The sequence below is a fragment of the Gigantopelta aegis genome, chromosome 11, assembly GCF_016097555.1.
Source record: "Gigantopelta aegis isolate Gae_Host chromosome 11, Gae_host_genome, whole genome shotgun sequence".
NCBI classification, from domain to species: Eukaryota; Metazoa; Mollusca; class Gastropoda; order Neomphalida; family Peltospiridae; genus Gigantopelta; species Gigantopelta aegis.
The window spans coordinates 5558816-5575678 of NC_054709.1; the positions used below are offsets into that span (position 1 = coordinate 5558816).

At 36.7% G+C, this 16863-nt stretch overlaps 1 protein-coding gene across 6 annotated transcripts in view; it reads right to left on the reverse strand.

Annotated features, from left to right (window-relative positions):
- The window catches only part of LOC121385360 (histone-lysine N-methyltransferase 2C-like), a 185323-nt gene that overhangs the window by 66744 nt on the left and 101716 nt on the right, over nucleotides 1–16863 (reverse strand). For 5 of the 6 annotated variants that reach the window (XM_041516013.1, XM_041516011.1, XM_041516012.1 and 2 more), the window contains 5 exons: nucleotides 15730–15864; nucleotides 12231–13393; nucleotides 5818–5898; nucleotides 875–1076; nucleotides 36–137 (listed from right to left, as the gene is read on the reverse strand). In XM_041516013.1, the coding sequence (XP_041371947.1) occupies nucleotides 36–137; nucleotides 875–1076; nucleotides 5818–5898; nucleotides 12231–13393; nucleotides 15730–15864 (1683 nt within the window). The remainder of the gene's footprint in view (nucleotides 1–35; nucleotides 138–874; nucleotides 1077–5817; nucleotides 5899–12230; nucleotides 13394–15729; nucleotides 15865–16863) is intronic. The other variant, XM_041516015.1, reaches the window with a different exon arrangement.

The window sequence follows — 16863 nt, forward strand, 5'->3', positions numbered from 1 at the left end:
CAACCAATTCTTATATAAAAAAAGAGTTAATATACCAAAATTAACTGGATTAGGGGGTCGCACAAGTCTCTGTCCCAAGGGCCAGCGTTCGGGTGGAGAACCAGGTACTGGCTGGTCTGTCAATCCAGGGGCGGGACCTGAAAAAACCCACAGAGGGTGTAACATGCATTTCGAAACAATGATCTAGACCTAAATAAAATGTTAAAAATTATAACAAAAGTATTTTACAGAGATAAAACAATGATCTAGACCTAAATAAAATGTTAAATATTATAACAAAAGTATTTTAAAGAGATAAAACAATGATCTGGACCTAAATAAAATGTTAAAAATTATAACATTAGTATTTTAAAGAGATAAAACAATGATCTGGACCTAAATAAAACGTTTAAAATTTAATATAACAAAAGCATTTCAAGAGTTTGTTTTGTTTAACGACACCACTAGAGCACATTGAATAATTAATCATCGGCAGATTCTAACACACTATCCTGGCCATCCACCTAAGCTGTTTGTACAGGATAGTTAAAGTTAAACATTTGTTTTGTTTGACGACACCACTAGAGTACATCCATTAATTAATCATCGGCCATTGTAGTCATCAGAGGAAACCTGCAACATTTTTCCTAATGCAGCAAGGGATCTTTTATATGCACTTTCCCACAGATAGGAAAGCACATACCACGGCCGTTGACAAGTTGTGGCGCACCAGTTGGAATGAGAAAAAAACCCAATCAGTTCAATAAATCCACAGAGGAGGTTCAATCCTGCGACGCAAGCACCTCAGGCGAGCACTCACCCGACTGAGCTAAAATCCTGCTCCCACCCCCTAACAAAGAACCAAAAACAAAATTATAAAAATTAAAGTAGAAACCTTGTGGTCTAGGTCCCATAGCGCGCGGCGACCCATCAGGGGGAGGCCACTGCGGGTGTCCCATGTGCGCCTGCTGAATCATTTCCTCCTTCTGTTTCTTCATGCGCTGCTGTTTCATAATCTGCTGAGCCAGGATTTCACGCAGCTGCTGGTGCGGGATATTCTGCTGGCCGCGGTCACCCTCTGCCTGGTCACCGGTTCCCTAGAGAAACCAGTGGACAACAAACATTAACTCATTTTATGAACATGCTGGGGTTTTAGGGGTTTTTTTTTTTCAGAAGCCGTTGACAATTTTCAACATTTTCAACACTGTACAAATTATAACCTAAGTGGGATCCAGGCTTTCTGCCAGAAAATAATTTGAGGGTAAGTAATAAAAAATTAAAAAATAAAGGAGGGGGAGGTAATTTTGGAGACATTGACAATTTTGTTTACAACTGTAAACAAAAACATACACTGACTTTCTACTACAAAATAACTTGAGAAAGAAAGAAGTGTTTTATTTAACGATGCACTCAACACATTTTATTTATGGTTATATGGCGTCAGACATATGCTTAAGGACCACACAGATTTTGAGAGGAAACCCGCTGTCGCCACTACATGGGCTACTCTTCAGATTGGCAGCAAGGGATCTTTTATTTGCGCTTCCCACAGGCAGGATAGCACAAACCATGGCCTTTGTTGAACCAGTTATGGATCACTGGTCGGTGCAAGTGGTTTACACCTACCCATTGAGCCTTGCGGAGCACTCACTCAGGGTTTGGAGTCGGTATCTGGATTAAAAATCCCATGCCTCGACTGGGATCCGAACCCAGTACCTACCAGCCTGTAGACCGTTGGCCTGCTACGACGCCACCGAGGCCGGTAAATAACTTGAGAGGCCGTAATGAAAATAAAACACACACTATTAAGTCATATATGAAAGTGGGTTACCAAAAAAGACCCAATTTTAACATTGGTGGTTGGGGTACTGGGATTAGCCGGCCCGTATTCAGAATGTATGCAAAACATCAGCCGAAGTTTTAGAAAGAGAATATGGAAAATATTGGACAAACAGCTGAAAACATGAAAACACTGTAAAGAGGATACAAAAATTTAGAAAATGTTCATCTCTGATAACTATTCTTTCTAGCTGGATCTGGGTTTGAAATGTTTTGGAAAATTTTGCCCATATTTCATAATGTTAAAAGTTTGTTTTGTTTAACGACACCACTAGATCACATTGATTTATTAACCATTGGCAAATGGATGTCAAAATTTTGGTACAGTAATTGTGACATATAGTCTTAGAGAGGAAGGAATGAAATGTTTTATTTAACGACGCACTCAACACATTTTATTTACGGTCATATGGCGTCAGACATATGGTTAAGAAACACAGACATTGGGGGAGGAAACCCGCTGTCATGGGCTACTCTTTTCGATTAGCAGCAAGGGATTTTTATATGCACCATCCCATAGACAGGGTAGTACATACCATGGTTTTTGGTGTACCAGTCGTGGTGCACTGGCTGGAGCAAGAAATAGCCCAATGGGCCCACTGACAGGGATCGATCCCAAACTGACCGCGTAGTCTTAAAGAGGAAAACCATATCACACATTAATTGCCACAATTTTTGACTATATGATTTTATTCTTGATATGTGCCAAGAGGTAGCAGTTAAAGCCAGTGTATGTTTTTTTTTAAAAAGAAAATGTTGACACAAATATCACTAGAAAAATCAGTTTGATGTACACTTGTAGTAAAAGGGGAATGAACAGAAAAAAACAACAAAAAACCCAGAGTACACCTGTAAAAATATCGACAATTGTCAATGGTTGTCGAACTCATTTATTTTTTTTGAAAATATATTTGCAGGACAAAAAACTTTTTCACACTTGAATAACAACTTTTGTCTGTAGTAGAAATTTTTTTGCAGTTCATCAGTGAATGCATGAGCCATTTATAAAAACAGTGATTTAATAACAAATAGCAACAATTAGTTTTAAACAAAATAATGATCAAATTAAACTATCTAAAATATGTGCAAGCTGTGAAAAACACACCTATACTAAGCCAAAAAAAAAAAAAAAAAAAAAAAAAAAAACATTAATCACATTTATGGCATGCAAGTTAAAATATAACATAAGCAAGGGGATTAATTGAACTATTTCATATACTGACGAAATACCCAACTCCATGTTAAGTTAAAACCTAGTTTAACTTTGGGGAATGTATTTGTTATATAGACAGACTTCTTCATAGAATATTTATTTCTTTTAAAAATCTCAACCTTTCATAATGAATAAAAGTCTGAGACTTGAGATAATTAGAGGAGAAACTCGCTGTCACCAAACTATGGGCTACACATTTCCATTAGTAGCATTAGGGATCTTTTATATACAGTCAGACCTCGTTACAACCACCATGTCTGTCCCTGGGTCGCTTTGTCGTTATATCGAAATTGCCGCTGTATCGAATTGTCATGAGTTTGCCAAAATAACGTAACAAAAAAGACTAATTAATATTAACTGATGACTGAATAGCATTTAAATAATTAATGTATTGCAATTATTATTAAAAACAACAAATACATGTACATACATTAAATATGTTTTTAAAAAACATCATGTTATATATATATATATATATATATATATATATATATATATATATATATTAAACAAGGTGCATTCAGCGTTAGTCTAATCATTGCTTGGTTACAGACATCTACGATTGGTACCTGTTTTGTTTACAAAATACCATGGAAATAGAAGATTTTTATTGTTCGAAGTCAATCCTTTAATTGGTTAACTAAAGGCTTATTTGCAAAAGCAATACATGTCTACAGATTTCGCAGACATCAGTAGCTCGGACAGCATGTGACACAGCTGGCTCACTACAAGATCAAGGATTCTAAGTGGCTGTGTGTGTACTGCCAACGTGCTACAGTATCTGTGTTTATGTAATGTCATTGTAAAGAGGTGTTTTCAGACGTTGGATGCCCGTTTGTTCCTAATTTGCTCTATCTGTTTCGGAAGGTGTGAATTCCGGTGTAATGAACAGAATAACACTGATGTATGTTTGTTCCCAATAATTTGTGGTCGGATGGTGTAAATGTCGCAGTAACAACGGTCGTTGTAACGAGGTCTGACTGTACACCATCCCAAAGACAGGATAGCACTTATCACAGCCTTTGTTATACCAGTTGTGGAGCACAGGCTGGATTGAAAAATAGTTCAATGGGTCCACCGACTGGGACGCTTTACAACTGGGCTATGTCCCACCCCTCGGACCCCGTCCCGCTCCTCGGACCCCGTCCCGCCCATCGGACCCCGTCCCACCACTCGGACCCCTGAAGGTGAGAAGCAAACTTCAGAATCTTCATTCTAAATTTTATTATATTTTGTTTAAATGTGTCTGTTACACTCACCAATCCCTAACTTATGCTAGTGGAGCATATAAAAATTTATTTTTCTTTCTTTCCCCCTCCAATATCACTACTTAAGGATTTATCCACAAATACATTCACACTAATAAAAGCACCTAAACCAAATGACAAAAAAATAACAAAAATAATAATAACTACATGTATGCTAGCCCTTGCAATTCAGAAAACTGCCTCAGCAAAAATAAATGCTGAGGCAAGTCTGCTTCAGCTAAAATACACTGTGCTTCAGTTAAAGTCTAGTGCTTCAGCTACAATACACTCTTGCTTCAGCTAAATTACACTCTGCTTCAGCTAAAATGCACTGTGCTTCAGCTAGTCTAGTGCTTCAGCTACAATACACTCTTGCTTCAGCTAAATTACTCTGCTTCAGCTAAATTACACTGCTTCAGCTAAAATGCTGTGCTTCAGCTAAAATACACTGCTTCGGCATTTACATTTTAAATGTAGATGTATTTTCTCACAATAACCTGAGTCACAGGCCATAGGATTTAAAATTTCATGGGGAAAGACATCTTTGGTTCCTTGTGATCATGGAAACCAATCCAGCCCTTTATGTTAAATTTTCAATCTAGGAACCAGATGGTGCTTACTGGTATTATATATATATATATATATATACACACACATATACACATATATACATACAGTATGAAATATTTCAGTCGCCAAATGAAAATAGTAGTCGCATATGTGACCAAATTGGTTGCAATGTAAAGTTCTGCCATCAGAAACTGGTTTTTGACAAAAAATTAAGTATATATATATATATATATATATATATATATATATATATATATATATATATATATATAATCATAATCATAATCATGAGAAACGAAATTTCGGTTCCATAATTTTACTGACATGATACCGAAAATAACTGTTTCCATGAAGTCGGAGGACCTCGAGTTGGTAAAAAACCAATACTGATGTTAATCCGGGCCTCTGAAAATTGCGAGCACAATCGTTTCATTCGCGCGTCGCTTCGGCAAGTCTAGTTTTGCGTAACCCATTTTTCGTCCGCGCATTGAATTTAGGACATCATTTAGTCATGGTCATGACGGGTTACGCAAAAATTAAATGTGTTACCTGAATTGGATTTTAGGGAAACCCAATCAGTCATGGCTAGCTCTGGTACTTGCCAAGTTCGCCAACTGCGAATTTTAAAAAGATTGGCGAATTTTATTTTCATTTGGCGAATAAATTTCATGTAATTCTTGTTAATTTATTATAAAATAACCTCTTTTTTTATTATTATTGAAGTTTAAAATAGATGATTTGGCAAAATGTTCTGTTCACCCAGAGCTAGCCATAAATAGGTTGCATAGATTTTCAATTCTCAGGAAATGTTTTATTTAACGACGTCTCAAACACATTTTATTTACGCTTATATGGCGTCGGTTCAATTCTCAGAGGCGTGTAAAACATTTTACTTCAGCTTTTACATCGGCATGGCTGAAAGTCAGTCAACATGAATTGCAAGGACTGTGCGGTGCAGATCTAACTTACCAAAACAGGGTGCTTATAAGAGAAAGGCCAGTTCCCAGAAGGTAAGACCATAGCCCGCCGTCTGCCAAATAGTTGCTCGTGCTACACAACAAGGATACGAAGATTTTAAATCAAGCATCTACAAGCCTAGTTCTACTACACAACTATAAGTTAGGAGCTATGTTTAGTGGTTAAAATGTTGGCAATCTGATTAAAATCAGCTCTACTTGTCTACCAGTAGATCTAACAGCACTGCGTGGACTGCCATGTCCAGGTGACATTAGATCTATAAATAACAATTTAAATATCGACCAATTACTCTTTGCTTTTTATAGCGTTATTCGGGAGCATACAAATTCTAAAAATATCGGGTGATAGGCAAACTTGTTGGTCTATTTCAACATTGAAAAAACAGGAGCAAAATTGCAGTAATCAACTCTGGATTGTATACTAGTATAAACAGATTTTATGGCCATAGCATCACAGGTTTTTTTTTCGTCTTGAAACAAATGTTATATAAAATTTTATATTGAAATTAGTTTCTGGCATACTTCATCATTCACCCGAATCATTTCGTACACCCTCGGTATAAACCTGAATGTTTTCAAATTCTTTTCAAATAACTGGCATGATTTTGCAAGTAAGGTTTTGATTGGTCAAATGAAAGGTCAACTGGACATGAGCTCTAACGGGCTGCTGTTAAATCCACGTGTAATAGTGGAGCTAATTTTAATTAGATTGAAATGTTGGTTATTGTATACAACAAGGATCTTGTTCCACCCTCTACAAAACCACTCCCTACCCAACCCACCCACCACCTTCCATGACATTCCCCCATCTCAATTTTTTTTTTTTTAAATAGCAATTGCATATTTGTTTTTAGCCACATGTAGGCCTATATTCAATTAGACATCTTTCAAATTTGTAATCTCATTGTTTTGTTTACTCTTTATAAACTTGTTTTGTCTGGATATAAAGAGCTTTAGAACTGATAACATATTATTTTATGAAAGCAGCACATCATTAAGCAAAGAGTAACTTTAACAGTCTACCGACTTGCATGAATATTTACTTTTTTGATTGGCTTTAAGTTGGTAAGTTTTACAGAGATTAAAGAGAAAACTTCAATAGTCTTATTCTATTTCCTTTTTGGTTTGGTTTGACAAGTTTTATAACAGATAACGGTCTTCACAAGGCAAAAAAAGGAGAGTGCCAAATTGATCGCATTGCAGTAAAAAAAATTCATTTAATTTTATTTCAAACTGCATATGATTGCTCGCCTAGCACCATTTCAGGAGAGTGATCTGCAGCTCACCTTGATTTTGTTCATGGTGAGTTTGTTTTAACGACATCACTAGAGCATATTGATTTATTAATCATCGGCTATTGGATGTGAAACATTTGCTAATTTTGACATAATAGTCTTAGAAAGGAAACCCGCTATATTTTTTCTTTAGTAGCAAGGGATCGTTTATATGCACCATCCCCAAGACAGGATTGCACATACCATGACCACAGTCTTTGATATATCAGTAGTGGTGCACTGGTTGGAACAAGAAATATTACGTTTAAAGAGATAATTTGGCGGAAAAAAAAATTCTCACCAAGAGTTAGCCCTGTAAAGATACTAAAAGATGACGAGACACAGCCACATGTAGTGTTATAGTGTTAGTTTCTAGGCTAAACTAAAAGCTATTCCAGAAGTACGAGTGCAAGAGGTACGAACAGCTGTGGATGAGATGTAACACAACATAAAATGATGTAAAATAATGTAAATATTATCACTACCATGAGACAAATATAAGGAGAGTCATTTTAGCTCCCTTAGTATATATGACATTTTTTTCTAAAAAGTACTCAAAATTATTAAAAATCAATAAGAAATATGCTAATATCATAAATGGCTTCTTAGATTATTAACAACTACCTTTAATTAATTATACTGGCAATATTATTAAATAACAAAACAAACAGCGCCAATTCATATTCTGTGTTCTCTGCAGAAATCAAACTCAATAAAAATTCATACTCTCGAAAAAAAGGTTTCGAGTATGGATTTTCACTATAAAGAATTTTTCACTATTGAAGCAGTTTTTGATAATTTAAATTAGAAGTACTTACATTATATTATTTACAATATTACTTTTCGTACACCTGAAGTGATTCTCGTCATCCAGGTTTTTATAATACCCCAAAAAATGGATCATTTATCCAAATTAATATAATTCAGCGAAACTAGAAAGTCCATTGAAATGTAAAAACTAAATTTCACCATAACGTCATTTAGAATGACAATGAAAGTCAATATAAGATGTTAAGGATAATTAATTCAATAAGATGTTCACCATGCTTCAAAGTAGTAAAATTACTGTTTTTCCTAATAAATATCTTGTACTACACTATATAATATAAATGAACTCTTCTTAGCTGTTCTCAAATCTAAGAATTTTGTTTTTGAAGATATAGACACTGTGTATGTTCCCTTTGAACTGCCTATTTTTGGAATAGCTTGCAACATTTCTTAATGCAACTAAGGCCGAACAATAAACTGCATTCTACAAAAAATATATTAAAGTAACAGACCCTGGTTTTTAAACACAACGAAGAATTTTTCACTATTAAAGCTGTTTTTGATAATTTAAATTAGAAGTACTTACATTTTATTATTTACAATATAAATTTTCGTACACCTGAAGTGGTTCTGGTCATCCAGGTTTTTATTAATATCCCAAAATGCATTTATCATCATTCTAAAAACGCACTTTCGTCTGAGAAGTAATGGTTAATGAGACACACTCTAGTTATTTTTGATGGTATTTCCCTGTTTAAACATCACAGACTTTAGCTTCTCTCAGTTATAACTATATCCAAATGTCGTCTAAGAAGTAATGGTTAATGAGACACACTCTAGTTATTTTTGATGGTATTTCCCTGTTTAAACATCACAGACTTTAGCTTCTCTCAGTTATAACCATATCCAAATGTCGTCTGAGAAGTAATGGTTAATGAGACGAGCTCTAGTTATTTTTGATGGTATTTCCCTGTTTAAATATCACAGACTTTAGCTTCTCTCTGTTATAACTATATCCAAATGTCGTCTAAGAAGTAATGGTTAATGAGACTCACTCTAGTTATTTTTGATGGTATTTCCCTGTTTAAATATCACAGACTTTAGCTTCTCTCAGTTATAACTATATCCAAATGTCGTCTAAGAAGTAATGGTTAATGAGACACACTCTAGTTATTTTTGACGGTATTTCCCTGTCTAAACATCACAGACTTTAGCTTCTCTCTGTTATAACCTTATCCAAATGTGTTGCAGTTTTGTAGATTAACTAAACTTAGTGTCCATTATTATGGGCAGAAACTAGGGTCTGTACCTTTAATAACAACTCAGTTATCAATACACCTCAGTTATCATCACAGCTACCCGTAATATACACATAACAGTATTTTACAATCTTGCAAAACCGAATAAATTATACATTTTGGGGTTTTTTACGGTTTGTTCCAGAATAGATCAAATGGAAGGGGTATGCAGAGATACGTCTGGTGAGCAAAACAATTTGCCAAATTGTCTATTGAACTAAAAAATTGCAGAAATCAAGTTATTTTCTAATAAATGCCAATTATTACATGAAATTAATTTGCAAAATTAAAATAAAATTCACCAACTGCTTTCAAAATGTAATTACAAATTTGGCAAGTACTGAAGCTACCCTGGATATGAGATGGGAGGAGGGGATGGGGGGTGGTGGGGGTGGAGGCTGTAATTAATATTTCATGGGTGTGTTGCAGTATGTATCACTGCTTTAAATTTAATTTTAATTTTATCGACAGAGATTGAAATATTGCCGTCCCGACCTGTTTTTTGCCGGTCAATACCATCATGGGCCAGGAGACTTTTTTTATTTTTTTGCCTGTTATTCAGTCAGACCGGAAATTATTTTATGTTTTATTCACACATTAGTTTCAGTCAATCATGTCTGGTCTGGCAGGTTTTGATTTGGGACGGCAGAATTTGTAGCTTACTGTCCAGATCAAATATCTGACAGGGATGTTAGCTAATTTTGAAACCTGATGGGTGTGGGTATATAAATCACATTACACCACCTATCCCCCAGATGTGGTTAATTCTGAAACAACCGTAATATGCCGAAAATAAATATACTGAACTTTACGGATGGATGATATTATTGTTTTAATGATACCAAAGTCCCGATATGACATATCATGGTACAATATTTGAGAACCAGTTTACATAGTATGTTGAGAGATTTCCATTACTTTGACAAATTAGTCCTTTACTAATTTTTATACAGCATGGATAGAACATTTAGAATTTGACTAATAAAATGTTGTGTGAATCGGACACCTTTTAATAATTTTTAAATATCTTACATATCTGAAAGGACAGGTTAAAACTGTGTAAAATACTGTTGCCTGGCACCCAGAATTATCTTTTATTGTGAAATACTAGTCATTAAATCATTTACTACACCAGGGCTTCTAGATTATGGTAGCCCCACTCCCATGGCTAGTGATATACAGTGTTGGGCTAGTAAATAATTACTATAACTAGCCCGACGGCTAGTGGAAAAAAACCTCTTGTCAAATGCTGCATTTACATACTGTGTAAATATGAATATCCTGCCCACTCTTTCCGCCCCAATCTAAGAATTTTTAACCTCAATCTTCCTTTTTAGGTGACATATATGATTATTACTATTAATAAAATTGAATTTATTTAAAGTAGGGCTAGTGAATTTTTAATCATGGCTAGTACATTTTTAAAATCAATGATCCCATGGCTAGTTGATTTTTATAAAATTCTAGAAGCCCTGACTACACACACAGTACAAACTCTGAAAAACAAGTTAAAATGTTATACATATAGTTAAAATTTAAATAAGAGACAAAATACATTTTAGCTTAAGTGGAGAAAGAAAAGAAATATCACGCTACCAAGCATTTAAATTCGGTGATTTTTTTCTTTTTTTTGACGAATCCACCGAAATCGTTAAAGGAAGTATGGAACAACCCTAGCTGTCAGGTTGGTTTTTTCAAATATGATTTGATCACAAACAGCGAAAACTGTATTGCCAAAGAAACATGATACACATAAGGTACATGGTCTTAAAGCCAATCATTTTACAATAAATTGAACACAAGTCGCAAGATTTTGTTATTTTTTGTGCATGTTATGAATTATAGATATTGCTGCATTCACCAGGCCTTAATTTAGAATTGAGAAAACATAAGTGACTTCTCCCTATCCAGGATATCTTTATGAATTATAGATATTGCTGCATTCACCAGGTCTTAATTTAGAATTGAGAAAACATAAGTGACTTCTCCCTATCCAGGATATCTTTATGAATTATAGATATTGCTGCATTCACCAGGCCTTAATTTAGAATTGAGAAAACACAAGTGACTTCTCCCTATCCAGGATATCTTTATGAATTATAGATATTGCTGCATTCACCAGGCCTTAATCTAGAATTGAGAAAACATAAGTGACTTCTCCCTATCCAGGATATCTTTATGAATTAGGCCCCTGGCTCCATATTCATAAAAATACTTAAGTGAATGTATGATACTTATCTATGTACTTTAAGTATGTATTTAGGTATAATACATTGACTTAAGTATGTTTATGAATACGGAGCCAGGTGTCTTCCATTTCGCCGGCTAGATTAGGGTCTGTTAACTATGCGACTGGTTTTAAAATTAAGCCAAATGTTTTTTTCAATATATAATATAACGTGCCAGAAGGGAAGGGCAAAGTCTTATATTATTTTTAATAGAAAAAAATCCAGTTAAATGTCCAGTTAGTGATCAGTTTAATTAAAAAATAAATAAATTAAAAACAAAAATAATAAAACTTATCAGCATTTCTAATGAATGAGGTGCAAGTTAAGAGTAACAATGTTTTTTGAAGCAATGCTGAAGTTTCATAAGCTTAACATTGAGGAAACAACTGAAGTAATATTTAAACTTCCGAACATAAATGTATGTTGCCTCTTTTTAAACATTCATCTACGTGACCAAAGCTTTCTAACACCAAGCTGCTGTATTAACATAAAATAACAAAAGCAATACAATAACCAAATGCCACAAATAAAGACAATGCAAGATTCATGCATTTGCTTATGTATTTAACCCATTATTCTTTCTTAAATCAATGTACTTACGTATGTTCTCAGAAAAAAATTGTTAATAAAAGCTGCTATGTTGATAGAATCTACTAGCTAAGACTTTAAAAAAAAATTGTATTTATATTTAAAAAATTATAAATATATATATATATATATCTTTTCAGAAATTAAAAAGAGAAAACAAAGACGTTTTGTTTTTATACTGACACATCAGCATAAACAAAATTATAAAAACTAATTTTATTATGTTATTCAGGACAACAAAATTCTTACCAATGGTGATTCTTGCGGAAACATAGGTCGTGGGCCCCTCTGCATATGCTGTATGGGCACGCCCGGTCCCATCTGCGATACCGATCTGGCTACCATGGAAGGTTCCATTCCTGGCTGAGGGGTGCCAGGCTGGTGACTGTAAGGATCTGGAAGACTCTGTGATCGAACTATCTGTGGGTGGGGGTGCCGGAACGATTCCTGTCCCTGTCCCCCAGGAAACGAGAGATCCAAATGGCGGAGGACACCGGGAGAGTGAGGAGACTTCCCAGCAGTCGATGGTAGTGGTGTCTGCTGAGGAACTGCAGACGTTCCAGACGTCTGCACCTCCAGACCTTGCTGCTGCTGCTGTCCGAACGTTTCTGATGGCACTGAGGTGACCGACACCTGCTGAAAATGCTCCGGTGTGCTGGCTTTCACCCCGGGCGACATCTGCTCAGGTGAGGAGAATCGTGGTCTGGGACCCATCATGACCGAACGAGGGCCTCGCATGGAATGCATGAAGTTATCTTGTGGGCCGACAGGTCGGGGTGCATCGGAAGGAAATGCGTACGGGTCGGAAACCGGCAGTCGAGGGCCGGACACCATCTGTTCAGCTGAGCCAGGACCTCGGAGCAACTGTCCATGGAACGGCTGATTTGGACCGAGATGAGGCGTCCCCGGGGCTGAAGCGTACGGATCTTGTGGACCAGCCATTCTCGGTGTCCCTGGGGGATGAAGGTAAGCATTCGCCTGCGATGTGGCCTGGTTTGGAGACATCTGCTGTGCTGCCTGCTGTGGGTCAAACGACTTCCGTAGCTGTGACATTCCTGGCGTCCCCTGAGGCTTTGGATAACCGCCTTCCTCGGGCCCATGTCCTTCGGCGTGGGGCGTGCCTGGGGGATGGGCGTACGGATCGAAATCCTGCGGCGTCCTGGGTGGGTGACTCAGTCTTAATGTTCCCGAGCCCTGAGCAAAGTCAGGTCTCGGCGTGGATGGTTGGAAAGCGTACGGGTCAGGATTTGGCTGTGGACCCGGAGTGCGTGGATCAGGGGAGAGAACCTGCTTCACTCCAAGAGGATGTTCGAAGGAGGATGGTCCTTCTACTGGTTGGCCTACAGGCCAAGATGGTGGCATGTTTCTAGGACTACCCAAACCACCAGGACTGTGAAGTGGACTCCCATCACCTGAAAAGAAATAACATTTGTATGCTGTATACAATTTTTTACCAAAATTATTATTTACAATTGTTTGTACTGTATGAAATATAATTAACCTGTTTTTGTGTAATATAGCCTAAAAATAAAAGACTTCTTTGAAAATACATATTAAATCAAATTCAAACACCCCCCCCAAAAAAATAAAAAAATAAAAAATAAAATAAAATAAATTTATAAATAAAACAAATAAATAAAATAACAAGTATGGTCTTATGGTGAAGTTGTGAAGTCACAAGCAGGGTTCGTACAGAAAGTGTGAAATCAAATTCAAGAACATTTGCGGGGGGAAATAGAACTTTTTCAAGAACATTTTAGGAGTGTATGTACAATAAAAAATTTCGCTGTTGCATACGTTTCTTATGCAGGTCTGACTTCGCATGGCTTTCTAAAGCATACTTCCCAGCCAGCATTCACAATGCTTAATCGTTTCTTGCAAAGATTGCATACTGCAACCTTGTCATCTGCGCAACCTTTCACTATCCAATCTTTATATTTGGGATCAACAAGCCACTCATCCCGAAACTTGCAACTTCCATGTTGGCGAGGCATGATCGAAAATGTTCCAAGAAACTTCCAACATGTGCGAATTAAAAATCCAAATGGCATCGCGTAGAAAATAAAAAGCAAACATGGCCCTAATTGGTCATTCGCTCTTGAACGAACCAATAGAAAACGTAGCATTAGCCTATATCAGGTGGCGCCATCCCCGATCTCCGCTATTTTGTTTGACATAATTCGCCAATTTTTTCATACAAACATTAGTAATGATTGTTTGACAAAATGCCAATAAATATTATCCCGCCATACAAATTGTTAGTTTTGTGAAAATCAGATTCAAGAACATTCAAGAACATCCAGTCAAATTCAAGAACATTCAAGGGTACTCGAACGAAAAAATCAAATTCAAGAACATTCGAGACTTTCGGCGCCCTGTGCGAACCCTGGTCACAAGATTTGAGGCCAGTAGGTAGGGGCTTTAGATCACACCAATTTGAGCACAACAGGTGTGTTTTTTCTAACTGTTCTGAGCACACACCAAGGTCTTTTTGGTGCAGTAATGTTAAAAATGTCATACACCTACCCACTGAGCCTTGCGGAGCATTCACTCAGGGTTTGGAGTCGGTATCTGGATTAAAAATCCCATGCTTCGACTGGGATCTGAACCCAGTACCTACCAGCCTGTTGACCAATGGCCTAACCACGACGCCACCAAGGCCGGTAGCTTGTAAAAGAGTCATACATGTTCAGAAATTCATTTCAAGTTATTTTAATCCAAATGCAGCTGAACATTCCATTCATTTTGAGATGAAATCTTTTATGGTCAGCATGTTTGTACTTAAAGGGACATTCCCAAGTTTGCTGCATTGTAAGATTTTCCGACTAATAAAATATTTCTACGATTAAACTTGCATATTAAATATATTTTCTTGTTTAGAATATCAGTGTGTGTATATTCAATGTGTTTCTGGTCGTCTTAATATTTGTAATAAGCCCAAACTGGATCATGTCTTCAAATAATTTCGTACGTACGAAAAAAAAATATTTTAGAAAATATATTGAAATTTAACTTAGTACTAATATTAGAACGACCAGAAACATGTTTAACATACAACCACTAATATTTTATGCAGAAAAATATATTTGATATGTAATTACAATCATTAAAAAGTCTCTGTTAGTCGATAACATCTTAAAAATTGCAGCAAACTCAGGAATGTCCCTTTAATTTGTGCCTACTTAATTTGGGAAGACTCTTTACTGCCTCAGATTTGGTGCAATCTAAAGATTTGTACGTACTGGGTTCAGCTGTACACTGTATACAGTGCATTCCCCAAATCATATTTCCTGCCGTTTTGCAGATGACACTCACCAGAAATCCATTTATTAACAGGAAACTGAAGACAACTCGGCTTCCTGTGTTTTTAGATTTTAATTTTTAGTGGAAAATATGTTGGAATTTTGAGTTGACAAAGTGGTTTTCAGCAAGTATTTTCACTTGACAACAATGGTGGCATGTCACGGTCATTTTCAGGGCTAGCTAGCTGATTGTGACAGCTATTTTAATAATAAATTTGATTGTTTTACCAACAACGAAAATCATCAAATATTGGGATATGAATTGTAGTTCGTTTTTTAAAAAATATTCTGGTCAGAAAGCCACTGTTATTGGGAATAATGGACATAAATACTGGAAAGCTGGCACAAATATCTGTAAGTAAATGCATGTTTTTTGTCCAAAATTAATCCAGTAGTCTTAAGGTTAAATGGTTTTTGCATCAAAATAACATAGCACACAGATGTACCTTCTGGTGAGAAGCCTGGAAGAGATACGATCGGAGTACCTTCCATTCCAGGTAGCGGAGACCGGCCAGGACTCAGTACGCCATGCTTTGGGGACATCGGCATCATCGGCAACGGCCCTTCAATAGGTCGACGGACTAAAAAGACAACACACAACATAAAACGCTAAACCTTTGACAGGAATATTGTATCTGTTTAAAAAATAAGTTAAAGGGGTGGGATTTAGCCCAGTGGTAAAGCATTCGCTTGATGCATGGTCGATTTAGGATTGATTCCTGTTGGTGGACCCACTGGGCTAGGGGGCGAGATGTAGCACAGTGGTAAAGCATTCGCTTGATGCATGGTCGATTTAGGATTGATTCCTGTCGGTGGACCCACTGGGCTAGGAAGTGAGATGTAGCCCAGTTTTAAAACATTCACTTGATGTATGGTCGATTTAGGATCGATTCCTGTCGGTGGACCCACTGGGCTAGGAGGTGAGACCTAGCCCAGTTTTAAAACATTCACTTGATGTATGGTCGATTTAGGATCGATTCCTGTCGGTGGACCCACTGGGCTAGGAAGCGAGATGTAGCCCAGTTTTAAAGCATTCGCTTGATGCATGGTCAATTTAGGATCGATTCCTGTCGGTGGACCCACTGGGCTAGGAGGCGAGACGTTGCACAGAGGTAAAGCATTTGCTTGATGCATGGTCGATTTAGGCTTGATTCCTATCAGTGGACTCAATGGGCTAGGGGGCGAGAAGTAGCCCAGTGGTAACGCATTCGCTTGATGCATGGTTGGTTTAGGATCAATTCTTGTCGGTGGACCCATTGGGCTATTTCTTATTCCATCCTGTGCACCATGACTTGTATATCAAAGGCCGTGGTATGTGCTATTCTGGCTGTGGGAGTGCATATAAAAGATCCCTTGCTACTAATGAAAAAAAATGTAGCGGGTTTCATTTCTAAGACTATATGTCAAAATGACAAAATGTTTGACATCCAATAGCCAAAGATTAATAAATCAATGATTATGTGCTCTAGTGGTGTCATTAAACAAAACAGACCTTTTTAACTTCAAATGATATTTAACAAGATGAACACTCAAAGATAATATTTCATCATTTCACATCAAATGCAGTGTACGTTGTGCAA